Source organism: Amphibalanus amphitrite, unplaced genomic scaffold, assembly GCF_019059575.1.
Source record: "Amphibalanus amphitrite isolate SeventyFive unplaced genomic scaffold, NRLGWU_Aamphi_draft 000033F_arrow, whole genome shotgun sequence".
Lineage (NCBI taxonomy): Eukaryota > Metazoa > Arthropoda > Thecostraca > Balanomorpha > Balanidae > Amphibalanus > Amphibalanus amphitrite.
This window is the reverse complement of record NW_024881529.1, coordinates 850,819-878,577: the sequence shown is the minus strand read 5'-3', so window position 1 is coordinate 878,577 and position 27,759 is coordinate 850,819. Positions and strand designations below refer to the sequence as shown.

The 27,759-nt window shown below is 52.6% G+C and overlaps 2 protein-coding genes across 2 annotated transcripts; one reads left to right on the top strand and one right to left on the bottom strand.

Moving 5' to 3' along the window:
• On the bottom strand, nucleotides 1-27,652 carry LOC122369156 (very long-chain specific acyl-CoA dehydrogenase, mitochondrial-like). Its single transcript, XM_043343657.1, has 12 exons — nucleotides 27,257-27,652; nucleotides 17,904-18,195; nucleotides 15,917-16,042; nucleotides 15,507-15,631; nucleotides 14,873-15,179; nucleotides 14,492-14,638; nucleotides 14,187-14,303; nucleotides 13,559-13,727; nucleotides 9,956-10,143; nucleotides 8,843-8,988; nucleotides 6,281-6,347; nucleotides 1-957 (listed from the first exon to the last, which is right to left on the bottom strand). The coding sequence occupies exons 1-12, from the start codon at nucleotides 27,334-27,336 to the stop codon at nucleotides 820-822; spliced, it is 1,902 nt and encodes a 633-aa protein (XP_043199592.1). The 5' UTR covers nucleotides 27,337-27,652; the 3' UTR covers nucleotides 1-819.
• On the top strand, nucleotides 21,116-24,419 carry LOC122369163. Its single transcript, XM_043343669.1, has 2 exons — nucleotides 21,116-21,915; nucleotides 22,310-24,419. Exons 1-2 carry the CDS (start codon nucleotides 21,713-21,715, stop codon nucleotides 23,982-23,984), a joined length of 1,878 nt encoding a protein of 625 aa, XP_043199604.1. The 5' UTR covers nucleotides 21,116-21,712; the 3' UTR covers nucleotides 23,985-24,419.
• Nucleotides 27,653-27,759: the final 107 nt, after the last annotated feature.

Below are 27,759 nucleotides of genomic sequence, written 5' to 3'. Positions count from 1 at the left end.
AAAACTACTGAATCTGTATTGATGCAGCACGGTACAGCGTCCGCAGGGTACGACTGTACCCTCTCCGACGGACGGCAACACACAGCAACATCCCAAAGAGCACAGACACAGCACACTTCGCCGGGCAGGCTCCGTGGGAGGAGACCTTACACGATTCGGTAAATAGCGACGGTCCAAAACCCGCACACAAACGAAAAAGCAAATGATAGGCGGAAACTAAAGACCAATATCAGAGAAAGAAAATCAGGCGGCCTTTTTAGCGATATTAGCACTAAATAATAGGGAAAACTCAGCTTGAGTGGCAACTGACCAAAGAATGAGTACTGCTTGCATTGATAATTGCTTCAACAACCATTCCTCGCATCCGTTCATACGCGCAGCATTATGCAGAATAATGCGGCATTTGAAGTACACCTTATATCGATAAAAGTGAAAACCATTTCTCAACCAATAATCGCCATCGATAATTTGAAGCCGATCAGAAAGAAAATTAACTATGAATGCAGAAAGGACCTCGAAATTTGGCCTACAATGCTCACAAAATCCATGATATTATATTCAACCGTTTATACAGATATTCGTTCAAATATAATCCAAATATACACTGATCTGTGATCATATACACTATACACACGCTAAAATCGGCTTTGATTTCATTTCCTTTCAGAATAGACCTTTCAGTGGACTAACGTCTGCCAGCGATTCTCAAGCCGCTATAAATCCGATATACCGGTACCGAACTGGGCCACCTACGCCTCACTGCCCTCTGTGCGGCGCCTCGGCGGCTGTAGTTGACGGGGTCGCCGTCAGGTGGCCACCTTACTTCTCCAGCGGGTGCGTAGTGACGATGCCTCCCTTGTCGCACATCGCTCTAGAGATGGTGGCCAGGTTCTTGAAGTTCTCGTTGGCTACCTTGGAGCTGATGGCCGTCAGATTCAGCTGGATCCTGTCAGAGGCCTGAAACATACCATCGTTACGGCATCAAACAGGAGTGACGTCAGTCCTGACTGAATGCTATCCGAAGCCTGAAACACGCCAACGTTACGTCATCAAATGGGAGTGACGACACGGATGCCGGGCCCAAATCAAGGACCTGAAACACGTTATGACGTCACCAAACTGTGAAGTCACTATTTGCAGACCGTATGAAATATCTGAAACATATCCATATATCACAAATATGTGACGCCACCCCCGTGCGGGCGGCTGAAACCGTACACCAGAACCAATCTCGCCAGCCTGAGATCACAGCGATGACCTCAGGCCTGCGGACGGTGGAGCGGGACAAACTTCCGGCAGAGTACCGACCCACGCACACCTAATACCTTCCAACAGACACCAAGCTTGTTAACTTTTCAATGTTCGAGGGGATGGATATGGACGAACAGAGCGACTCACACAGAGCTGCCGTAGGTAACAACTTAATTAACTTTCAGGTAATTTGATAATAACAGCGCGTGGTAATCACCCGTCATAACTTAACAGCTGTTACCGGCAGTAGACACAGCTAGCAGGAGACGTGGGTGCTGCCTCGTGTCGTGCCACTAAGTTCCCAATTTAGAACGCACGACCTATTAGTCACCTAGCTCTGTTGTATCCATCACTTGTTTTGCACCATGGCTGCCACGGACAGAATCGTCATCATCAAGTTGACTAGTCGACTGGCCACTCTATGTACTCAAACAACTCTTACATTTTCCACCAGCACCACACACACTGGGTCTTTCACTGATTGGTTAGCTGACTGATGAATGATCACGCAGCAGCCAGCCTGTAACACTTGAGCAACGACCAGCTAATACACCAATGAATATGAGTGGTGACCAGACAACGCTTTAGCATCAAATATTGACCTATTGGCGACCAGACAGCCAGACAAGGCACCGATAGGTGACTCGTCGCCGACCGTCCGCCGCCCAGCCCGCCACGCGCCCGCCGGTCGGTCAGTTGGTCACCCTCAGGTGTGCCATTACACCCCCGTGTCACCGTACCGACCGATGAGTCACTCACACAGGGCCGGGTCATCGGACATACCCCTCCTGTACCGGTGAGACATAGTGACCACCCCCATGGACGACACGCTGGGGGTGACAGCCTAGCATGACCAGGTGAGAGCGGGCTGATTGCTCCTGAGACTGTGTCTAAGGTAAATACAGAGTGACAATGTACACACAAACCACAACCTCACGGGGTAGCAGATTTACATGAAACGTATAAAGATGTATTATATATATGTACTCTGTATGTATGTATGTATGTATGTATTGACATCAAAAGCCTTCATTCAACAAATCAAATGATATTCAAAGTGTCTTTAAACAAATTTGCAGCCAAGAATATTAGGGGTATCGAAGCGAAGCGGAGAAGACCGCAAAGCCCAATACCGCCGCATCTGCCGCAACCGCCGATACCAAGGACTTCACTTCCACTGGTCACCAAGCGAGCTGTTCTCCCTCAGCGGGTAGCTTGACAAACCGTCCCGTCTGGGCCTTAATTGGCTCTGAGCACGACACTTGCAGGACGCCAGAAGGGTGTCTAGTCTACTGTCTAGAGATGCGGACAAGCACGCGACACGCCACAGCGCATTTTCAGCCAACAGTCGCGAGAACAGAGGCGGCAGCGGCGTAGACTCAAAGGAGGGCATCATCAGGGCGGCAATAAGATAATGAGCGTCATCATAGGACGTGTGACTGGCGGCATTCTAGCTCAGGGAGGCGGGTGCTGCGACATAGGACACCGGGGCCATGAACAATGTCGCTCTGCAGAGCATAATTAGCAGGGTCACGACATTGAGTTACTAGCAAGGGAGCTGCAAAAGTTAGCTCTCCGAGGAAGTCTAGGGGAAGCGGGGGTAACACCGCCCCCCTAAGCTTTTCGCCAAAATGAGAGAATATGTGTGAAGTCTCTTGGTAGTTATTGTTTTGGTTACAATATTTAAACATTTTCTCACGTGTTTTAGGTACTTATTTTGCATGCTCCTAAAAGGTTTTCATGTATCACGACTTTTAAAAATACCTTGCATATTTGCTGCCTACAAATTGTGTGGGTAACCCCGCCACCGGTGTTGATGTTAACCCAACCCATTCCTACGAAAGCTTTTAATTGTTCAGAGATCGTGTGCGATGAGTTTCCTGTCGGTAAGTGGTAATTTTCGCAAATAATCGGTAATTGACACCTAAATAGGTATAGGTTCATCAGCTGTTTGCCAGTTTTATACAGCTGGCAAGTGCTTGGTCGGGATGCATGAAAAATATAAAGTAAAAAATCAAATAAGCTGCTTATTCCCGACTTAGGAACATCTACGAACATAAATAAAGCGTGTCTTTGGAGTTTCATCACTTATCACGCTACAAACAGGAAACACCGCAACCTCAATTGGGGTAACACCGCCACGGGGTGGCGGTGTTCCCCAATAAGTGATCACAAGCAAAAATCGCCAGCGGTAAGAATGTACTACACGGTTCAAGCAAACTTATCTTACTGGACAAAGCCGATCAGTTATTTTTCGATGTAATCAAGTAAATCAAAATGAGTCTCTACTTAAAGACATTCAAAAGTGCTCCCAACTCATCGAATTTTTATAAGAGAATGTGCATTTTTCTTTAAATGCCCACATTGAGCTTCGATTACACTGAAACACCGGAACACAAATCAGAAGACGCTTACCTGCGTGCGGTCAATAGGAAATAACGGATTTTTACACTTCACATTTCATACTTTCGCCGCCAGATGGGGTGGCGGTGTTTCCCACAGTGGCGGTGTTACCCCCGCTTCCCCTAAATGACCACAGAAGTTGGGACGCTATCAGCCGGGACAAGTATCCGAGCGCTGATGAGACGGGACACAGAGGACACACAGTCAAAGTTCAGAATGCGGAAGCTTGGATCCGTGTTCGGCTTCCGAAAACTTGCATAAGCTATCAGCCGCGCGGCGCTGCCGGACGCCGGTCGTTTCATCAGCCGGGGAGCGGCGCGCTCCGTGGGCGCGTGCAGAGCGGACGGGGCTCCCGTTACAGCGCCGATCGGATGTCGTTCAGACGATGGCGGGGAGCGGAGCCGACCAACAGGAAAACCGCCGGCGGACGCTCGGCGGGTCAAAGGCAGTCCGCCGCCGGCCTCGTGGGCTGAGACAGACGGGGAGATATCCCCCACTCCCCCTCCCCCCGGCCCCGGAGTGACGGGACCGCGATGGGATCATCTGACCAGAGGGCCGGGGAGATGGGGAGTATTTCCTTCCATCCAGCACGCACTTTTCCGCACCACAGTCCCAGCCGGCGGACTGTATGATCCGAACCGTGATAGCCGAGCTCGCCCCGACCGATTTGGTCAGCTCACACAAATCTAACACGAGCCAAGGTTCGAAAATATCGAATCGAACAGCTTGGACGGACAGATCGATCATACCAGTCAGGCCACATCTTCAGCCCCTATCATGTTAACTAGAGAAGGCGGCTACCTTCCACTCCGCTCCCCCAGAGGCGGCCGCGAGCTCACCGCACGCTCCGTGGCCGCCTCGCTCGCTGGCGGGGCGGCGCACGAACGCGGTCCGGTTTCGTGATTCCGTCCTGCAGCCGGTTTGTGGATCTCTGCGGGCCCCAGGCGGACGGCGGCGATCCAAAGGGGGCTGTATTGGCTCCACTCTCGGGAACGGCACGCCTTTCATCGGTGCCGGCCGCGGTGGCGAGCAGGCGCACCGGCGGACGCGGCGGTGATAGTGGTAGAACCAGTGACGCTAGCCGTGGTACTGGCCGCGGATTGAGAAGGCGGAGGCGGTTTTAGTTTCAGTTACAGTTATAGTTCATTTTGCATTTCAGGGAAACCATCACATCGCGGATTAAAACTGATATATGATAGCGGAAGTGGAGGTGGTTAAGGTAGCGATAAAGGTGGATCCAGCAATGATGGATACAAGATGACGGCGGCCGAAGATATTCCAAAGACACAGACAACTGTAAAGATGACTCCAGCCAACAACAATACGCTCGCCTGAACATGAAGAGAAACACTAAACAAGACAACGTCGGGTAAGCAGGGTAGTTTCCCTTTCCTGCTCCGCAGTGCGCGGACGAGACAAGGGGGGTCGGGGCCGTCAAGACCGGCGGCACCGACCGAGCGCACAGCGGTTTATTTGGAGCGGTTTGATCCGTTCCGACATACGCCGAAATCACTACACTGCCGGGCGTGGTGACGAGCTCATGATGTCATCTCCATTACCCGCTACCTCACCCGCCTCCCTTGAAGGGAGACAGCCCGACCGAGACAGACTGACGGATAGGATGCGACTGGCGACAGAAGTCGATGCGACTGACCGAGCCGGGAAGGGTGGCTAAAGGCCCACCGATGATGATTGGGGAGGGGGAGATCCGCCGAGGGCGAGGAGCTGCGCCGCTCGGTGGTACCTATGCTACGAACGTTCTGTTTTACCCGAGGTTACCGGAGTGAACTCCACGAACGCAAAACCGTTACTGGTGAATTACTGAGCACGTAGCTTTCCATCTTTTTAGGGAACTCATGACCACAGACCGTTTCAGGGAAAGACTAGCAAAAGTACATGGACAAGTCCAAATATCAACTCATTGAAAAGTAAGTCATCACAAAATCCTGACAGAGCTCATCCGAAGTACATGCTGATTACGCCAATAAGATGTCAAAGAGTCAATGACAAGTTCAAAGCCTTACGTTACACCGGAAGCATGAACACAAACAATTTATAACTCGACGGATACCCAATACCCAGAATATACAACATTCCCGAAACGAATGCGGGAAATGGAATGCATGCTGAAGGCAGCTACTCGTATGGAGCGAAAGAGAAAACGCCCTTTCAAGTAATCGTCAAAGATTGCATCATTCGTAACTTTCCCCTAAAACACAGCCCAATGGCTTCCATGAGAGTTTCGACAGTTGGCACGCACCGGGTATGACTTGTGCTCGCCGGATCAGAGAAAACGGAAACTGTACACCGCAACACACGGCCGGTGGACGGCCAAACACGGGTCGTGATGTGGCATGCAAACATCAAATAACGTGACGCATATCAAATTGATAAGATTTTAGTTACATAAAGTAAGTCCAGTCGACAAACTGAGCTACGATTAAACTTGGTGGAAGTCGGTGCTGCAAGACATAACAACTTATGACAACTTTCTAATGAGTTTCATTCATTATGTAGACTGAATACACCCCTCCCATCCCCCACACAAACTAACCTCGCCAAGCCAAGCACAGCCACAGCCGTGACAGGCAAAGCCAATACGTTCAGAACCGTCCCCGACACATACCTCGTTACACCAGACGGTAGCCATCTTCTTCTCCAGTTCCGCTGAAGGATGGTTCAGCTTGGCCGACCTGCCGGTAAGAACAGTGACGTCAAATAAGTACCTATGACGTCACGAGATTGGTGAGCGTCACGGAACAGCGTCGGGACGGGCAGAAAACCCAACAAAACAGGACTTCGCCAGATTGTATTACCCATTTACGGTCAACACTGAAAATTATTTGAAGGGAGGATTTGAAAAAGCCGACCTCTTGCGGTTTGGATCCCATTGAAAATACACGTCTAGACACGGCTTAGCACACCACGTGTATCATAAGATTCTGACAAATTCGCTGTCCGGGGCGGCTGGGTGATTAAAGCAGGTTGCACGGTCACGTCTGACAGCTATCCAGAACACAAAACCAGTCCCCGACTGACCAGGTGACCAGGTGGTAGCTAGGTGCTTCGCGTTTGAATGAGAGACGGCAGACGCGTAAATCCCTACCCCGCCTCAAAGATCGAAGCCAAAAAAGCTCTACGCCCCCGCCGCCGCTGCTTCTTCTCGGCAAACTTCAGGCGAGCCCACAGATCGGGCAAACGGTGGTGAGTGGCATGAGACCTACCCATGAGACCGCCCAAAACTGGAAGCAACTCTCCGAAACCGGCAGAAAGCAGACCGCCCGAACCAGATCCGGGAGATCGGGGGCGCGTCAGTTAAATCCGGAGCTGCTGCAAACCAATTCTGAAGGAGCAAAGGGTGCAGAGAGGAGCAGGAGGAGGGGAGAGGGAGGGAGAATCGGGGGCTGTTCGTGCCAGGAAGGTGCGGTGGCCAACAACGCCCCTCCCACGGATCTTATCTGACCGCGTCCGTTAGCGAAAAGCGCAGGTTATTTCAGCCACCGTCAAATGGCTAGCGGGATCGGGAACACGAAAGGATCGGACGCTTCAACACCAGGAACTAGATCGAAATAAAGACGGCAGCGGTCGAAATGAGGTAGAACTGCTGCCCATGTCAACCGCAAACAGGATGGGTGATCCTAGAAACAGGTTGTGATACACGCAACAGCTCTGTGCCAACCATTCCTTACGCTACCATCTTGAAGATTGTGTAGCGTGTTCTCAGTTTTTACTAGCCCTACTACATGACAAACCCAACGGACCAGGTCAACCCTCGATTAAAGAAATACTAACATCCACGCCTCTCAAAGGCGTCCGTTTCCGAATATTCTGACGGACAGAGTCATCTAAAACTTCGACAGTAACTATGCCCGGTGTCGGCCAAGGGTCGTACGGCGGAGAGCCGGACCGCACACACATGCGACAAGCACCTCCAGGAAACCCTGACGAGAAGAGCCGAGTCACCCAGCCGGCTCACTAGCTGGAAACAGCACACGGACACATGCCGCGGCTCCGCTCCGGTCGGTCCGCAGATTAGCAGCAGAGGAAGCACTCCGAGCAGGAAGTCGCCGCCTTCAAAAAGCCTCGTGGGATAAGGGCAGATGTGCAATGAGCTCAGGACTGATTAAGTTGGAAGTGCATCACGCGACAGTGTGTTGGAGTAGGACTGCAACTAAGCTGCCCAACAATTCAGTCACCAGTTCCTCTAGAATCGACACTGTTTATTATTTGAAGGAGCATAACCAGTTCCACATGCCATAACGCTATGAATCAACCCATATACCAACACAGAAGGAATCCGAACCCTGAATTTCCAGCGCGCGGCGTTTCAGGAGGCCGCGGTTATGATATCACCATCTGTAAAATTCCACAGCTGATGATCTAGACTCCTATCCTCCCTCGATAGTTGAAGCCAATTTCTCCAAACAATGCTCGCCTGCTCAGTGCTCTGACTGTGACTCCACTGAGTACTTCCCTCCACAAACATATCTCAGCATCGGTGGCACTTTTTTGAAGCGCCTGCCACGGTTCGCAGAAGTTCTAAGGCCCACACTCGCACATCAAAAATCAGATACCTTAAACGTGGCTGCCGGCCGCGGCAGCCGTGGCAGAGGGCGTGACTGACTCCTCACGCTCGGATGGTCCCTGGCGCCGCCACCGGCACGACTGCTGACTGCACGTGCCGCCTCTCACACCGGGTCCAAGACAGCGCAGGACTCTTCAAAGGGCGGGCAGTGAGGAGCGTGGCGACTGGTAATCGCCACGGCAGATGAGCCGAAGCGCCAGCCGTAACCGCTGCCAATGAAGAGCGGTGGCTCTTCTGCCCGCCCCGATGGCCCGGACCAGCTTCACTTCAGCCCGTATGGACCCGGGTCAATACCCACCAATGATCTGTAGCGGAACGCGACCGAAACCATTTCGATCCACGTGACTAGAAAGACTCTAAGACCCGCCATACTGACCTCAAGACGAGCACAGTCCCAATCTTGTTCCCAGATGATAACGTGTGCGGTCCCTGATGATGCTGCATGACTTGTAAAATGACCCATCCTACCAGTTGCTGGTGGCCTCAGCCGGCCCCCTATGACCCGCACGACCCCTGATATTGACCTGTGACCCCATATGACCTCACACCACCCTTCCACTGACCTGGTGACCCCTATGATCCCGCGCGACCCCCTCTACTGACCTGGTGGCGCGGGAGAGCACCACGGTCATGGCGTACAGGTCGATGGCCGCCTCAGCCAGACGGTTCAGCAGGAACTGCTCGTCCACCACGTTCTTGCCGTAACGCATCAGCATCTGCTCAGACGTGTGACCGAAAGCCTCGATGGCCTGGGGGCAGGGCAGGTCAAATCAGGTCAGGTCAGGTCAGATCAGGTCAGCAGCTGCTCAGAACCGTGGCCGAACGCCTAAATCGGCTGGAGATAAAGGGTAAACCGGGTCAGGTCAGCAGATGCTTCAAGCGGTGGTAAAACGATTCAGTATCTTGGGGGCAGGTTAGATTTATAAGTTAGGTCTGGTCAAAAGCTGCTCCGAACTTATAGGTGCGGTGCGTATAGGTGAACATGACACCACAAATTCCAACCGAACAATACGAAAATCTTAAAAATAACCTGCAACACCAGCGTTTGTCCCTCACACACAACACCCACCACTTCCCCCAACAGTCATCGGCGGCGTCTCAGGCGACCTTCAACAAGAACGTGAACCGTTAGCCCGCTCCAGCATCGCTACCATTACCGCGCTCGACACAGCCGAAACCGCTGGCAATCCCTTATCCGGCCGCCTTTAGCTGGCACGTGAGGCGCCGCCCAGTCCGGCCCGAGATTGGTGTACAGTTCGGCCGGACCCAGACCACAGTGGGGGTATCAGCGCACGCTACTAGCCGCCATCGACGGTACAGTGGAGGCAGTGACGCTGGTTAGACGGGGGGGGGGGGGGGAGGGGGTTCGTCGAATGGTCGACTGACAGACGTCAGAGAGCGCACGAACGGTGGGAGGGGGGAGAGGAGAGGAACGGAAGGATGGCGAGAAAGGGAGGAGGGGAAAATGAGAAGGGAGAGGGAAAGGCCCTGGAGAAAAGAAGTGAGTGAGAGCTGAAGATAACTGCTACAATCCGTATGCAGGAAAATTCGGAAAAATGTCGACACATGCAGCTAGTTTTTGGTGGAGGATTGCAACTAACATTTTCAAATGTTGTCTGCCCATGGACAATCCACATCCCTATCTGTTCGCACGGACAATTCACATCCCATATCTGTCCCTTATTGCACCCCACCCCTCCCGCTGATCTTCCTCACCCGTCCCGCCAGCTGAGCCGCCGGTCGCAGGTCCGGGTCCACGTGCTCATCCAGCGAGATGCCGCCAGTGAGGCCGACGGCCCGGCGCGCGCGCGTCACACCCTCGCTAAAGATCATGCCCATGTTGGCGGCCGGGTTCTTGAGCGCCCGCTGCAGCTCCTTCAGGTATCCGCCGGCCGACTGAAGACCTGCGGTACGGGGGGACGTTATTAAGACGACGCGCTGATTGCAGGTCGAGCGGTACGGGGGAGGGGGGGGACGGGGAGGGTTTAGAGGACTGAGGGACCGGCGGACTGCAGACCTGTCAGAGGACTCAGGGACTTGCCGTCTGCAAATCTGGTGGTACGGGGCAGGTGGGAGGTCAAGGCACTGGGGTGCTAGGCCGGCAGAGAGGAATGGGCAGCATCGGTAGATGGAAGGCGGGTAAGTCTAGAAAGCGGACGGTGACTCATAAGTCATAGCTACCGCATACTGCAACAATGTTCTATCTAAGACATCATGACGATGATTATAGACATTCAACTGACCATCGCTGCCGTGCAAAGGAAGAACCACGTATGTCATTTTTTGGTCAAAAATGGTTTTTTATACCGATCGATAGCCCAAGAAACGGAGCATTTGGTTATGCGAATTATATTCACAAAAAGTTTTTTGAAAATACTTATATTTCCAAAAAAACATTTTCCAAAAAACGTATGTCATATCCAAGGGTAGACAGCCAAGGCAAAAACACGTATGTTCGGACTTATCGTGTCCAAAGCACGTATGTCAAAGCATTCTTGTGTAAATGATTTTTTATTTCTTACCAATGGAAACATACGTGGTTTTGCCAGATATCTCCTCATCATGGGTATCTAAAGATGTTAACGCTCGCGTGGTCAAAACACGTATGTACGGACATTCTTGCTTAAATTGCATTTTTCAAGCACATAAATGAGAACATACGTGGATTTGCCTACTATCTCCGGTAAGCCGACGACAGCGGCACCGACCCCACCGACGTACTGGCGCAACCGGGGGACGCAGCAACGGCCATACCGACGGCACCAGGGGATGTGGAGTCGGCCCTACTGAAAGCACCCGGGGACGAGGAGTCGGCCCTAACTACAGCAGCGGGGACGCGTCACCGGTCCTACATACAGCACCGGGGGGACGCGGCACCGGCCACACCGGCCCTAACGGAGGACACGTCACCGGTCACACCGGCCCTGCCGGGGGACACGGCACCGGCCTGACCGACGGCACGGGGAACGGCCGTACCAACGGCACCGGGGGACGCAGTACCGGTTCTACCGACAGCAGTTGGGAACGCAGCATCGGTCCTACCGACGACACCGCGGGATGCGGCACCAGTCACACTGGCCTTAGAGGAGGGCACGGCATCGGCGATCCGGAAGACGCGACACTATATAGTGCTAACTACAAAAGCGGGGGACACGGCACCGGCCCTACCGACGACACAGGGGAACGCGGCACCGGCACCGTCACACCGGCCCTGATGGAGGACACGGCCAACGACGTGTCAACGACCCTACCGACTGCACCGGGAACGTGGCGCAGGTCCTACCGACAGCACCGGGGGACGTGGCACTGACGCCGTCACACCGGCCCTAACTAACGGAGACACGGCACCGTCACTCCGGCCCTGCCCGGGGACACGGCACCGGCCACACCGGCCCTAACGGGGGACACGGCCACACCGGCCCTAAGGCCCGCCCCACGCGAGTGCGATTTTGATGCGGTGCGGTTGCGGTGCGGCTGCCGCACGTCAGGCATGCGGCTATCGTGCGGCATCTTGCAGCGCTGCGCGTCATCCATGCGGCGAAGAACGCCATCCATAACGGAGGGCACGGCACCGACCACACTGGCCCTACCGGGGGACGTGTCATTTATGTCAACGACCCTACCGACGGCACCGGGGGGACGCGGCACTCGTCACACGGGCCCTATGTAGATGTGGACACGTCACCGGCCCCACCAGAGGACGCGGCACCGGTCTTACCGACAGCACCGGGGGGACGCGGCACCGGCCACACTGGCCCTAACGGAGGACGCGGCACCGGTCACACCGGCCCTGCCGGGGGGACACGGCACCGGTCTTAACGACAACACTGGGGGACGCCGCACCGGCCGCACAGTCCTAACGGAAGACGCAACACCAGCCCTACCGATGCAGCCCGAGGACGTGACACCGGTACTAACGAAGACATCGGGGACGCGGCGCCAGCTCTACCGGGGGACGCGGCACTGGCCACAGTCACACCGGCCCTACCGGGGGGACGCGGCACTGGCCACACCGGCTCTACCGGGGGACGCAGCAACGGCCCTAATGGAGGACACTGCATCGGCCCTACCGACTGCACCGGGGGACGTAGCGCAGGTCCTACCGACAGCACCGGAGGACGTGGCACCGGCACCGTCACACCGGCCCTCAAGGAGGACACGGCACCGTTACTCCGGCTCTGCCGGGGACACGGCACCGGCCACACCGGCCCTAACGGAGGACACGGCACCGGCGCTACAGGAGGACGCGGCACTGGTGCTAACTACAAAAGCGGGTGACACGGCACCGGCACTACAGACGACACCGGGGGACAGCGCGGGTCCTACCAGAGGATGCGTACAGTGGAACGTGGCACCTGCCACACCGACCGACCCAGTATTCTTCCACCGGCCCTGGAGGGGGGGGGGGGGGAAGGGACGCGGCACCGACCCTACCGACGCAACCGGGGACGTGCCACCGCAGGGCGCTGCACCAGCGTGACCGGGGGCGCGGCAACGGCCCTTCCGGGGGATCCGGCACGGGGGGGGGGCAGTACTTGCCCCACCGACGGCACGGGAAGTTACAAGAATCTTCCCATGGACTAATCTGTGTAGTTTCGTACAAATTTTCGCTTATATAAACAGCAACGTTAAAACACCCAACCCCGGATATAAATGCTAGCGATACACACGCTTTGGGTGTGGCGAAATTTGCCTAGCAGGAATCACAAAGCCACTCCCACGGCCACAATCCTTATTGGTACGCTGGCTTTTATGTTGGAAATGAACGTATGTTGCGGTGTCAAAACAATCGGTGTTGGCAAAAACACGTATGTCATCCACTGCTAGTCACATACGTTGTTTTGCCAATTACGACTGTAGTTTGAGCGCCACATACGTGGTTTAGCCACACGGAAAATGACATACGTGTTTTTTCCTTTGCAAAGTTTAATTTGATAGATCAAATTTGATGGTGGCAAAACAACGCCCTAGAGTTTTTAGGGCAGTATTTATGAATATATATTTACAACAAGGCTCATCGGAATCGCAAGGCGGAGAGGAATTCAATGATATCTTTCTTTTGTCTGTGCGAGCTTTTACACGGTTGCTACAATGAAAAACGCATTTTCGGCTCTCCTGAACATTTTTGTTTTTCAAAAAACGGTAACATACGTGGTTTTTCCTTTGCACGGCAGATCGATTCGCAGCGAAGAAACAATCACAAGTCGAATCCAATAATTTACGGAAAATACCACAGATCAAGCCCACCCTACTTCACACCACAAAACCTTGCTCGGACCTCCACCTGAGCCCTGCGCCGCCGCTCGACCCGCCACCTACCGGTGAGCGCCACAAAGATGCGCAGGATGTCGTTGGTTCCCTCGAAGATGCGGAAGATGCGCAGGTCGCGGAGCACGCGCTCCAGGCCGGCGTCCTTCATGTAGCCCATGCCGCCCATCACCTGGATGGCTTCATCGGTGACTGTCCAGGCCGCCTCGGAGGCAAACACCTGCGAGTTGTGCCAGGCGAGGGCTGGTTAGTGGTGAGACTAGAGGTGGACGGGGACGGTTTAGGGAAGACGAGGGATGAGATACAGGCGGAAAGAGACGACCAAATATCCTGAAATAGGCTAAGTTGTATGCTCAACAGGGCGAATGATCAAGCGGTGGAAGTGTCCGAACACCCTAATTAGCAAACTTGGCCATTTAGCCTTCTTCTCCACGTGCCAGTGAATATCGACCTGTCGCTGAGTCCTGACCCCGGGGTACAACTACAAGCTAACCACCTTAAACTGACCATCCCTTCTCCGAGTCTCCGTGATAACGAGCGTCTACCCTATTAACGCCAGACACCGCGTGAACCATCTTCCCCTAGCCATCCTCTCTCCTTTTCCTCTATGTGTTATCGGGCGCCACCCCTGACCCTCTGCCAGCAAATTTTGGCGCAGAGCCCCGGGCGCGGTACGCACCTTACTGATGGCGGCCTCCAGCTGGAAGTCGACCGATCCGCGGTCCATGTTGGACGAGATCATGTAGCCCATCGACTCGGTGACGTAGTGCAGCAGAGCCATACGCGCCAGCTTCTCCTGTAGGCGGCACAGGGTCGGGGTCGGGTCAAGTCGGCCGTCGGGTCGGGTCAGATCAGAGTCAGGACTAGTCAATGTTAAAACGCGTACAAGCCAATCGGTGTCAGATTTCAGTTCCAATAACGATGGTGAGCGATTTCTTGCTCCGAAGTAGATCCCGGCCCATACACCGCAGCGCGCCCCCTCACCTGAATGGTCCCGAACGAGTCAATCCTGCGTCCGAACTGGGTGCGGTTAGTGGCGTGGTCGATGGCCTTCTGCATCGAGTAGCGCATGGTACCTGTCAGCGCAGTCACCATGCCGAAGCGGCCGTTGTTGAGGATGTTCATCGCCACCTGTCGGCAGACGAGGAAACTTGTAGTGCAGAGATGGACGGGAGATGGCGCGGGGTGCGCCACAGACGGCGGTCCGTCAAGGCTAATCGCTAGTTGCCACTCCCTGCTGCCCCCTACAGACCCCCGGTCACGGCCCTCATGGCTCCCTCTCGCCTCATCGAGCCCTAACATCTCTTGCACCACAAGTCACCAAACCTCCTTCCATAAACATCCACCTCCCCTTCACCGCCTCACCTTGAATCCTCCGCCGATGCCGCCGAGCACATTCTCAGCCGGCACCTTGACGTCCTCGTAGTAGACCTCGGCCGTGTTGGACGCCTTGATGCCCATCTTCTTCTCTGGCGGACCGCTGGTGACTCCGCCGAAACCCCTCTCCACGATGAAGGCGGTCACCTTGTCCTTCACCTCTCCCGTGGTCTCATCCTTTACGGGCGTCTGGGCGAAGACGGTCATCACCTCGGCGAAGCCGCCGTTGGAGATCCAGATCTTGCTACCGTTGAGAATGTAGTGCTTGCCGTCTTCGGTCGGCACGGCGCGCGTCCTGATAAGGGGAGGGGGGAGTGAAGTAAGTGTGGTTAGTTAAGGACGGTGACGGAAAAGAGTTAGCCAATGCAAGAATTGATGAACCACTGCCGACCGAAAAGACGGATCACTTATCGAATACAATAACTTCTAGTGCGTATAAGTGAATACACAAATTATTTCAAGCAGCACTGATGACAATTAACAGAATAGCCCGTATACCACCACCACTCTGGCCCAGGGAAGCCAGGCAACCAATCCCTATAACCTCCCAGCCATTCGTAACCCATAGCCTAACAGCTGACTAGCCATGATCGTCCTGCCGCGTAGTTCGCGAGTCTCTCACTTGATGGAGCTGGCGTCGCTGCCAGAGGCCGGCTCGGTAAGACAGAAGGCGGCCATCTTCTCTCCGACGGCCAGCTTCGGCAGGTACTTCTGCTTCTGCTCTGGCGTTCCGAACAGCAGGATACCCTGCGGGAGCGGCGGCGATCAGCACTGAACAGTTTCGACGAACCGGTTCCAGCACATGATCGGCATTGCCAACTGTTAATTACGAGCGAGCGCTAAGTCTTTTCAATAAAACGCAAAAATCTCAGTATCAGCGGCCCCGCTTGGCCTACAGCGCTCCTGAGATTTATATTTCAGCAAGCGGTTTTCCAACAGATCGATGCTCTCAGATTAACTAAAACAACCTTGCATCAAAAGCATTGACAAAATCGGACCTTCTCGCACCACCGATGCCGACGCCTCGCCTACCTTGAAGCCGATGCTCTGGTGAGCTCCCATGGTGATGGCCACTCCGAGGTCGTGCGCGCCAACGATCTCGGTCATCCTGCCGTACTGCGTGTTGGACAGGCCGACGCCGTCCAGCTCCTGGGGCACCTGAAAGACGTAGAGGCGGGAATGTAAGTTTGCTGACCACCAGAAGGGATAGTTGCAACTTAGCTCAATATCAGTATAACGGCTCGTTGACCCAAATTTCAAAGCCTGGCAAGAACTAGCTCGAATAAACGCCGAGTTCAAAAAGCAGATCGCTCTGCCGCTTCAGACGCGAGTGTTTGATGTGCATTACGATACCGCTCTTATGGAAGCAGAACAAGCTAACCGCGTACACACCAATATATTTTGGTGTGAAATGCAACAGTAACAACTCGTTCGTGTGCCCTGTCTTTAGGTCATAATTATGCCATCACACATTCGGTTATAATTCCCATCGATTTGAAAATATCGCGACATCCGTCAATTACGTGAACTCCTACACAGAAATAGCATCCTGTTGACAATCAACAATCCACACACGCCGCCCTTGTGTACGACAGGCGACACTCCCCCACAGCGGGACACCAATCTCTATCAGCGACCCTTGACCTTTGCCCCGGACCGGCAGTGACTGGTAACCCAGTGGTGCGTCCGCCGGAGCTGTATAAACAGACTGGCCACGTGTCGGGTCGGACCGAGGACGGTCAGTGTCCTGACGAGCAGCTGACTACCGCCCTATAAACGCTGACCCACGGAGCCGACTAACGGGGGTGGTGGAAGGGATGAAGGAGAGGTCGGCTGTGACGTCACACTTTTCTTATCTAACGCTGTAACGGCTCAGATCAAACAAACGCTTTTAATTGTAAAAAGTAAGATGCTCCTTCATAGGAAAAGCAGACTCAAAAGGCAGCGACTTTCGAAGGTTTGCAAATAAGCAGACATGTGCAATGTGCATGGATCCGAGAAAATGGATCCGGGATCTGATCCCAAGGATCCGGATCTCGGATCCGTAGGGATCATAGATCTAGCTCTTAAATTTATCGAGAGATCCGCAGGGATCATAGATCCGAGTCTAATTTTTTGCTTGAGATCCAGTGAGATCATAGACCCCATTTACTTTTTTGTCAACTCAGAAATCCCAGAAAATCACTCGTTGCAGCTCACAAACGTTCTTTTTTAGTGATTTATGTGATTGCACGTCATTATCCATAGTTTTGTGGCGCTTATTGACGTTGAAACACTTGGAAACCTCATTTCAAATGTTGAGCATGGTGGGATCCACTCGGATCATAGATTCATGTTCTTGGTTTATCGTCAGATCCTATGAGATCATAGATCCAGATTAGATTTTTCACTCCGGATCCGGTGGGATCATATATCCTAGCCTGCAGTTTGCTTCGAGATCCACCGAGATCATAGATCCATCACTCGGATCCATGCACATGTCTGCAAATAAGTACACTTTAGCTCCGACATTCACGCGGATCAACTAGATGTTAGAATCAGTCATATTGAAACTCCTGCAGCTGAACCCATAAAACATGTGGTTCAAGAGTCGGGATCTTCGATCTTTAGACATGCCGATAAGATACGGCCATGCCAATCTAGCTTACCGGAAGTTACGATACACCTAGAGAAAGTATATCGTTTGATTACGATGTTTTAGCAATAGCTTCACGACCGGTCTGAGTACCTGCAGCTATTTACATTGCCTGATACTGATGATAGGTTGGAGAAAACAAACGAACATACCCAGAATAGAAATGTAAGAAGGAGAAAGAGATAGAGGCCCAAGAGCAGCAAGTAATTACACAAAATTTAGGATCATATAAACGCAAACGCAAATGTCAAAAATCACCACCCACCCACAAAATGAGCCCTTTGAAACCACCGCGTCTCACCAGCAACCAACCCAACACAGTCTCGCCTATCAACCCACCTTCCCACTCCCCTTCCCCAGTCCCTCCACACTCCAGTCACCCACCTGCAGTCCGAAGGCGCCCAGTTCGCGCAGTCCCTGCAGGGTGACCTCGTCGATCGTCTCCGTCGCGTCATTGCGCGCCGCGTCGTTCTGTTCAGTGAAGAACTTCTCGACCGGGTCGAGCACGGACTCGATAGTCTCGCGCTGCTCTTCTGTCAGTACGTCCGGGTAGGGGAACACCTGCTCCGTCTGCGCCAACCCCTTGAACATGTTGAGCACGAACGACTTGGAGTCCTTGACCACCTTGTCCATCTTGCGCTCCTTGCGCTGCGGCTTGGGCGCCGTAGACTGCACCCTGGCGATGAAGGAAAAGAGGAAGGGGTTAGCAGACGGCGGGGCGAAATACTGACATTACTTATGACGGCAAATGGCCAGAGCGCTAACTTGCTTTTAAAAGTAACAAAATATTAGTCATGAAAAAGTTGGCAGTAGGTGAAAACTGACGATGGGATATAATTCACTTGCTACCCAGTAATGTGTTTCATCCGGACATGTTTTTTCCAAAGCCCGGCCGGTAGCCTGCACAATAAAACTGGTTTCTAAACGAAAACGAGTCGCTAATGTTAAAGTGCTTTTAAATGGGCGAATCTGTCCTCGCGTTGCCGAGGTTCTGATCGAAATCACAACACGAAACACACGTCAGTGTCAGACACGAAAGGAATTACACAAGAGTAGCGTGATATAAATGATAACTCGATAGGTTGGGTGCGTGGCAACTGGCATTCTGCTCACAGATGAACATAAGCATGAAGACTATGTACATTGCATTCTATAATACTTTTAGGGAAATAACAGCACACTGACGAATATGATGCATATTTGAGCTTTCACGCCTGTGTAGTCATTTTAGATGACATCCGGTGACCTAATCGTTGTTGACCTGCAACATATTCTCGAATACATACGAGGAACTATGAAAGGTAAGCCGGCCTAAATTGACGTCCATTTTCACGTCCTTCAAAAAACTGCAGCTACTCAAACAGCTCTCACCGGCAGGAGCTATTCAAAGATAATCAATAAAAGATGTTGGAAACACAGTGGAAATGCGTCTTCTAAAAATGGTTTGAAACAAATTTGGGTAAAAAGCAAGATAACGGACAGACGAGCTGAACTGCTACCATTGGAAAAATCACGGTCGACCAAACCAACGAAAAACCTTTTCATCCATTTGTACAGACGACGTTGCTACAATACATTTAGTATTCAAGTAATAATAACACATACTACTACACATTCGTAATTTCCTGCATACAAACAACAACGAGCCAGCCCATCGAACCGTTAACCACATAGCGAGCCATCAGACAGAGCCAATGTAACCACTAACCATACGCTGAGCGATCCCCTTGCATGTGTGAGGTTGCATTCGCATCGCTTTCAAGGCCGCCGCTTGCTGGACATTTCACTTTCCTCCTAACTTTTAAAAAACCCGCTTGGTATGACCATTGCCCGGCAAGGTTCCAGTAGCCCCATAGCTTAAGCCCTCTGCCATGCCTGTCCGATGCAGTTCTGGCAGTCGCTACTTAATGCTTCACGGCTATCAAAAACTACTGCAAAGTCAGTACAGGAGAGAGTTAATCGAAGGACACAGGGTTACTGCGCAGGCGTTACCCAGCTTTGACGTCAGATGCATTCGCACGACCCCGCCAGTTCATTACTGAATGGAGGATAAGGTCACCAAGGATGGTGGAAAGGGTGACTATAGACGGTGATATAACTCTGTGGTGTCACCCAGTGTCGGTAGTTGTGCCTGTGTCATCGGCACACACATCAGTCGGCGGCACAAACGTCACTGATGCGTCATTCTGTCATCATTGCAGGGTCCATGACCGGACCGGGAGCCATCAGGTGGAGGAGGGGGAGGGGGGGGGGGCGGCGGTGCCAGGCACCAATTCCGCAAACTGGGCCTCGCTACCACGAACGTTCGGCAGATAAACGGGGCAGACGAGAGAGCTGAGAGAGAAAGGGAAAGGGAGATAGGGAGGGGGAAGGGGAGGGAGAGAGAGGGGGCAAAAACCAGAACAGAGAACTTATATATGCTGGTGCGTGGCTAACATACTATGGCGTTATGGTTATTTATGACAAAAAATTAGATAGCATGTTATCTATGGCAGGCCAAATGGACGGAAGACAAACTCACATAGACGATGGAGAGGGGAGCAGTGGGGTAAGTCCACAAACTTTATTGGAAGGACCTAGAGGAGAAATGCAAGCAAAAAAGCCAAAATGCAAAAGCAAAGAAGAAAAAAATGGTAAAACATTACCTACATGGATTGAAAGATCGGACAAGGACAATGACCCTTGGACAATAAGCATTGAGCATGCAATAAAAAAACGACCCGAAAGTCGAAACAGGCGCATATTGCAACGAGTGACAGAAGAGACGCGATCTGAGTCGCGTGACACACCCATACGTCACGCGGGCCGGCGAGGGACATTTGGCACGGCACGCCCGCCCGTCCGTCCGTCCGGCCGGCACACGCCAGGTGCCTGGGAGCAGGCTCAGGGCTGCCAAGACCGGGCCGAGTCACCAGAGGACGCGTATGGGGCCCTGAGCTCAGCAGGAGCCCTGACAGATGCCAGCCTCGAAGGACAGGGTAGCGGTCACCGATCATTTGCATCTTGAAGCAGAGCTCAGAGCAGCGCTCAGTCGAATGAAATGCAGATTGATTCGTGGAGTCATATGATCAGGGAGACCGCAGCGGCGCGCGGCTTTGGGTTTCAGGGACAGGGTATACACTGGTCACCATTTAAATGCCACGAATAGGTAAGACATTATGAGGTAAGTACTTCTCTGCGTCTGTCAGTCTTACATTCGTTGTCTGCTGGAAAGATGAGGTGGGTCGGATGTGCAAAAGTAGAAAAAATAAACCAATGCTAACGTACAGCTAAGCGAGGGTAGATGTTGACTTCCACGTTTGCAATAGACAAATGTTATACACATTACACAGCTTTGGCATTTGTTCTGCCTTTCAGTGGCAAAAAGCTGTGCTGCATCCGTACAGGATGAGCGTCAATGCTACCACGTCAATAGTGCCACGTCAATCAAGGGTCGTTCACCGACCTCAAATACGGCACAAAACCGCAGCAAAATCCGCCCGTTTCTCTTCCCGTATCGCTTGTTTCCAAACAAAAGTCTACCAGGCTCCGTCCAACCCAACCCATCACTGCCACTGTGAGAGCGCCGGTTACACAGCGCACCAAAACTGGTTCTGTCCCCCCTGGCCGAGCGAAGGTGACGGCCCCGTGTGGCTCGCGCGGCCCAGTGGGGCGGTATCGGTCGCGGTGGAGACTTCACCTGCCACGGGCTCTCACTCTGACCCGGTGAACATTGTAAGAGTGAGGAGGGCAGGAGCCGATATCAGTTCCATTGGAGAAGCACCATAACCGGCGACGAGCGGCACAAGGTCGGAGCGTCAAATTTGCATTCGGAGCGTGCGCACGAGCTGCGGCACGGCGGTGACGACGCCGGGCAGACGCCGCGCTGGACCGAGCATCGTAAGGAAAACGGCGACCGGCCGACCGAGGACACCAGGACATTTCCTGCAGGACCGACTCAGACCGGCGTAAACCGCTCAGGAGCGACCCACGCGGAGACTGCCGCGATTCTGATAGAACGTCCAGTGCATGCGTGCGTGCGTTCGTGCGTGCGTGAGAAAGTGACGAGGTTGAGCGAGCAAAACCGTGTCCTGTGGTGGAACAAATGATCCCAAACAGCGAGTGGTAACGGGATCGCCCATCCGATCCACCTCATCCATATCTTCCTTTCATCTCCAAACGGGACCTTTCTCCTCCGTCAAACGTTCAGGAAGATGCGGCCGCTGCCGACACTTCTCTTCGCCTGTCTGATCGTCGCGTCTGTCACGACACAGCTGACTGACGACGGGGCCTACCAGCTCTTCGACGAGTTCCACGAGTGGAGACTGCGCGATGACCCCGAGTTCGCCACCCGACAGGGGCGCCACGAGTACGATCACCAGCTGACCGCCCGCTCGGCCGCAGCTGAGGCCAGCAGGTGAGTGCTTAGCAAGGAGGTGTTTACTTAGTGAAAGGCGAGTTTTAAGTCGACAGCGGCCATGGTAGCGAAACGGTGAGCTCATCGCTCAGTCGTTTCTGTCAAGTTACTGAGCAAAATGACTATCGTAAGGAGTAAGATTTTCGGATAAACGATATTGTTGGCTAATCATTACTTATTCGTCAGATCGTCACCAGTATGCATTGCTTTTAGAAACGTGTATGATTTAAAATAGTCCTCATTTAAACAAACAACAAATTACTGGAGTTAGAAGGAAGGACATCTACCAGACTTAGTTGTATGACTTTGATATTATCTCCAATAACCGTCTAAGCGTCAATCCAATGTATTTTCTTGATTCCACAACCTCGCTGACTTTGTCTCATTTCTACAGGGTGACAACATGCGAGACCTATCTGAAGGAAGTCGACCGTCTCCTCAGCAAGGAGCCTTCATTCGACGTCACCACCAGCCTGCTGGCTCTGAAGGCCCTCCTGCAGGACTTTCTGGACGGTTTCGAGCACACCGGCTACCTGCTAGGCGTGGACTCTGATCTGGGCGACCCAGCGGCCACGCTGGCCGACCTCGCCTCCTGGACGTCTCTGAGGACCGAGGAGGCCCTGGAGAGCTGGCTGAGCCGGCTGACGGCGCTGCCCCTGCAGCTGACCGAGCTGACGGAGGTGATGCGGCTGGGGATGGAGCGCGGCATCACCTCTCACCGACTGGCTGTGGAGCTCCTCCCCGAGAGTCTGCGCGCGCGTAATGTGTCGGTAGAGGAGAGCGAGTACTTTGCGCCGCTGAGGGACGCGCCAGACACCATACCGGAGGAAGTGCGACTCACACTGCAGGAGCGCGGACGCGAGGTGGTCGCCGAGTCCGTCCTCCAGCCGCTGATGGACTTTGCCGACTTTATCGAGGACGAGTACCTTCCGCAGACGCGGACGGAACTGGCGGCCAGCAGCCTGGGCGAAGGGTTCTATGAGACCTGCCTGGCTAAGTTTACCTCAGACGCCGAGCTGACGCCAGCGGAGGCACATGAGCACGCTATGGACGAACTGGAGCATCTCGAACAGGAAATTTCAGACGTCGCGGCCGAGATGGCCTTCACCGGATCAATAACCGAGTTTTATGAACGCCTGGACACGCAGGAGGAGCTCTTCTTCCCGGACGAGGAGTCCCTCCTGCTGCAACTGACGGATGTCATAGAGCACCGTATTGCGCCGCAGCTGCCGGAGCGGCCGTTCGGTCAGCCCCGGTATCAGCTGGACGTGGTGCCAGACGCCGACGCCGACAACGGCACAGAGTTTGTGCGCTACCGCGGACCGACGGCCGACGGCGTACGACCAGCCCGGCTGCTGGTCAACACCGCCCGGCGCACCGCCCGCTTCGAGTTGCTGTCGGCCGCACTGGCGGAGGCGGCGCCCGGCCGGCACATGCGCCGCTCGCACCAGCTGGACGAGACCGAGCTGCCCGAGTTCCGGCGCAGTCCCGACGACCAGGCGGCCACGGGCGTGGCGCCGTCCGGCTGGTCGCAGCACGCCGCGCTGGCCGACGGCTGGGCGCAGTATGCCGCCTCGCTGGCGGGAGAGCTGGGGCTCGGCGAGACGCCACTGGAGCGGCTCGGCTGGCTGCGGCGCGCCGCGCTCTGCGAGGCCCGCCTGGTCGTCGACACGGGCGTGCACGCGCTGGGATGGAGCGCCGAGCAGGCGGAGCAGTTCCTCTCTGAGCGGGTGGCGCTGTCTGCGGACGCAGCTGCCGCCGAGCTGCGGCGCATCGTCACCAGCCCGGGCCGGGCGGCCGCCTGCGCGGTGGGCGCCGAGCGACTGCGGCGGCTGCGCGGGAGATTAGCCGGCCAGCTGGGCGGCGGGGTGGACATGCACCGCACCTTCGATCGGATCGTGCTCGGCTGCCCGGGCCCGCTGTCCGTGGTCGAGCGCTGCGTGGACCGCGAGGTGGCGCTCAACAGCCTGAAGCTGAACCCAGCGGAGGTGAAGGCGGCGGCGTCCGCGACCAGGGTCTCCCTGTTGCTGACCATGGCGACACTCGCCGCAGCCGCCCTGGCAGGGTAACACAGTCGCGGATTTGGGAGCCAGAGCGAAGCCGAGTGCGCGGTGGAGTGACATATTACTAAGAGGATCAGGGATGACCGAAAGCCTGATAACAGCAGTAGCAGAAACTGCTCGTAAGGCCAGGTTTTTGCCTGTGTTGGCAGGCTGGCAGCTGTCAGAACCCGTAGAGCGTATTGGTGTAACAAGGCTTAAGCCCTACATATATTTTCAAGGGAGCAATTAGCATGTTTATGCACAATACACATGCACCTGATTAAGCCAGATATACACTACCCTTGCTAGCCAATGTTAACACAATCAGACGACAGAGATCAAGCACAGTTGGCTCATGGCTGATGATGTAAAGTGATTAATATTATGTAATATGCTGACAAGTGACATTCAATGTTACTGAATATCTATGCAGTCATATTCAATAAAGAAGTGTGGAAATGGTTAGCTGTTTTGTAACTATATATGAAAATGAGGGTGTTCTGTTAGAAAAGCAGTTACATAATGAGCTTGCCTACCATTGACAAGCATCATTCACTGACTTGTCCCAAACATCTAGGTAGCAATTCTTAAAGGGACCCTCCCACCTTCAAAAAAGTTAATGAATTGGCATGAAAGTGATGTCGCTCGGTTCAGAAAGAGCAAAAATGAATATCTACCAAATTTCATCGAAAAATATTCACCGGTTTTCAAGATATTAGACTTTTACTTTTGTTTACTTTTTGGGATCTCCGCTGTTCCTAGCGACTTTATTTGAAAGTGCGGCATTTGTTGCGCGCAAAGCAGCATATACCACCGCGAGCTGCCAAACGTTTTAGTAAAAGATTTAAAAATCGTTAGATCTCCGCTGACGTCACAAATTCTAAGGGGGCATACCAATGCATTAGCCCCTTAGAATCCGAAAACTGCAAGTTTGAAATTCCATACCTCCGAATTAAAGCATTTTTCGATGTTGTGAATGCCCAAACCGGTATTTTCAGGCCATGGCCACCAATTTGGCTATCTCAACTCAAAACTAATGTTAAGGTGGGAGGGTCCCTTTAAGCTGGGAAACATTGCAGCTTTGCTAGCCATCCAAAACTTATGGATTACCATCATGCAGAAAATCTCTAAAATATGCACAACTCTCACAAGCATTGACCAACCTCATAGCAATGCACATCACAGGAGAATAATATTGCAGATGAGTGATGACGATTACCAGACTCAGAGGAATTGATATGATGATATGGATATTTACTTGCCTCCCAGAGCTAGATGGAACGGAAGGAACATATACTAAATCATTTGAAGATGAAAATGGTAGCCCAAGACCATTACTTGTAAGGACTAAGGGTAGCAAAATTCAGAGAGTGTCATTAAATGTCATTTACTGCATTCTAAACTTCAGTCAGGGATATTGGCCATGAGAAAAAAAGCTGAGCAGCTGTCAGATGGTGAAATCTATTGACTGTATAAGGAGCTCCTTTGTTGGTAAGTCTTCATCAATGTAATTTTGTTTTTATTTACAGTTCCAAATAAAAGTCTCCTTTGATAAGAAGGATTCATACAGTTTAAAAAATGAGCCATGCAGGTCTAAGTGGCTAGGAAATCTCCTGCTAAGAGCATTGCCTTAATTTAGATAGGCAGGTCAAGACCATTGATCAGACATTCCTGGACGTGGACACAATCTTTCACAATGTCACACTTCCCAATTTATGGCATTTGGGGAACACTGGCTTGTGTCGTGTCCCAAAATTGTATTTTGTTTTAGGTATCAGGAAATATGTGTTAATAAAAAGGGATAAAAGTGGGGTGGAAGAGACATTGTCAGTGTCAGCGTCAAAGGCAGAGAGAGAGAGAGAGAGAGAGAGAGAGAGAGAGAGGGGCAGGGGCAGGGGCAGGGGCAGGGGCAGGGGCAGGGGCAGGGGCAGGGGCAGGGGCAGGGGCAGGGGCAGGGGCAGGGGCAGAGGCAGAGGCAGAGGCAGAGGCAGAGGCAGAGGCAGAGGCAGAGGCAGAGGCAGAGGCAGAGGCAGAGGCAGAGGCAGAGGCAGAGGCAGAGGCAGAGGCAGAGGCAGAGGCAGAGGCAGAGGCAGAGGCAGAGGCAGAGGCAGAGGCAGAGGCAGAGGCAGAGGCAGAGGCAGAGGCAGAGGCAGAGGCAGAGGCAGAGGCAGAGGCAGAGGCAGAGGCAGAGGCAGAGGCAGAGGCAGAGGCAGAGAGAGAGAGAGAGAGAGAGAGAGAGAGAGAGAGAGAGAGAGAGAGAGAGAGAGAGAGAGAGAGAGAGAGAGAGAGAGAGAGAGAGAGAGAGATAGAGAGAGATAGAGAGAGATAGAGAGAGAGGGGGAGAGAGGGAGAGAGAAAGAGAGTGCATATATTCCTGCAAAATGCATGCATACATAGACCTGGAGTAGGTACTGAATTCAGGAATGAGAAAATAAGATTCAGGCATAGGATGAAATGATCACTACCTTTTCACTGTGTGTTAATCTTAAGCATCAGACTAAAAAAGGTATAGCACTAAAAATACAAAGATTTAAAATGCTTAACCTTTGCAAAATTGGGAGTAAAAAGCTGTGGAAAATTGGAAATGAGGGATAAAAATTATTGTCATTGAAAGTGCAGTTCCACATCTTATTCTTAAGTGACAACATTTTGAGGTGCTGACACCTGGAATGATACTAGTTTTATCATATCCATATCAATATATAAGTCAACACAAATTCTTTGGAACGTAAAAGTCAAATTATTATGAGCTATATGAGCAATTAATGTCCTTACATTGCACAGTAATATCATAAAGCTGTAGCCCATACTTTAAAAACTGTTCAATTTCAGTCAACAAGTCACACAGGCCGGATCACAAGGCCAGGATCCAGGAACTCAACATCAACCCACTCCCAGGACCCATACCTTTACCAAATTCAAATGGCACTTTTATATGCAAAACTACAATGCAAGCTGCTCCCTGGTTAAGGTGGACGGTGAAAACAGGGCGCCCACGGGTTTTTGACTGAAGGTTCTTAAAATTCGCTTAGGCAGACCACATGATCAAGATTTTGACTTGGCCCCTGGAGGGAATAGGAGAAGGGAAAACCTTGCTGTGGTCACGTCTCAGCCTTCCAGCGCCCCGTTTTCACTGTCCGACCTGATAGCCATTTAAATCTGGTGCACTAATAATACAAGCGCTTTGTTTGCTATTTCATGGTTCAAACACATAGTTATTTGCCTTTAAAATGATTTGCAATTATTTGTCAAATCACGCATAAGATTTCACTAAGGTTGGATAAAGATGATCATCTTACCTGCATTGTGACAAAGCTGGCGAGGCACTTCGAATGTGCTTGGGAAGGGCCAAGGTGGTGATTCTTGTGAGTCCATGCATATTGGATATCTTTTAACGATTTTCAATGTAAACTAACAGAAATAAGCTGCTATCGTCCGACAAAACTCCTCCAAACCTAAAATAAGCGATGGAACTCTACAGAAGACCACCAGAAGACAGAAGTCCACTATCTTTACGTAACAGGGAAGTGAAAGATAGAAAAGTCTGTTCGAGATATGCCAATCTCAAGATAAGTGGGTGAAACGGCCAATAGTTGCCTAGCAACTCGCTGCTACAGCTTTGAAAGAAGCGAATTGCTTAGTAACGCTTTGGTGCTTTATCTGAAAATAAAGGTCAAAGAACACACTTTTGATTCAATTGCGCAATCTTTGTAGCGCTTGGCACAGCTTCAGAAGACGTTGAGGATCAACATATGACGTCAAAAGGCTAGCTAGCTTTTGTTTTACTAGTTTTTGTTGTTTT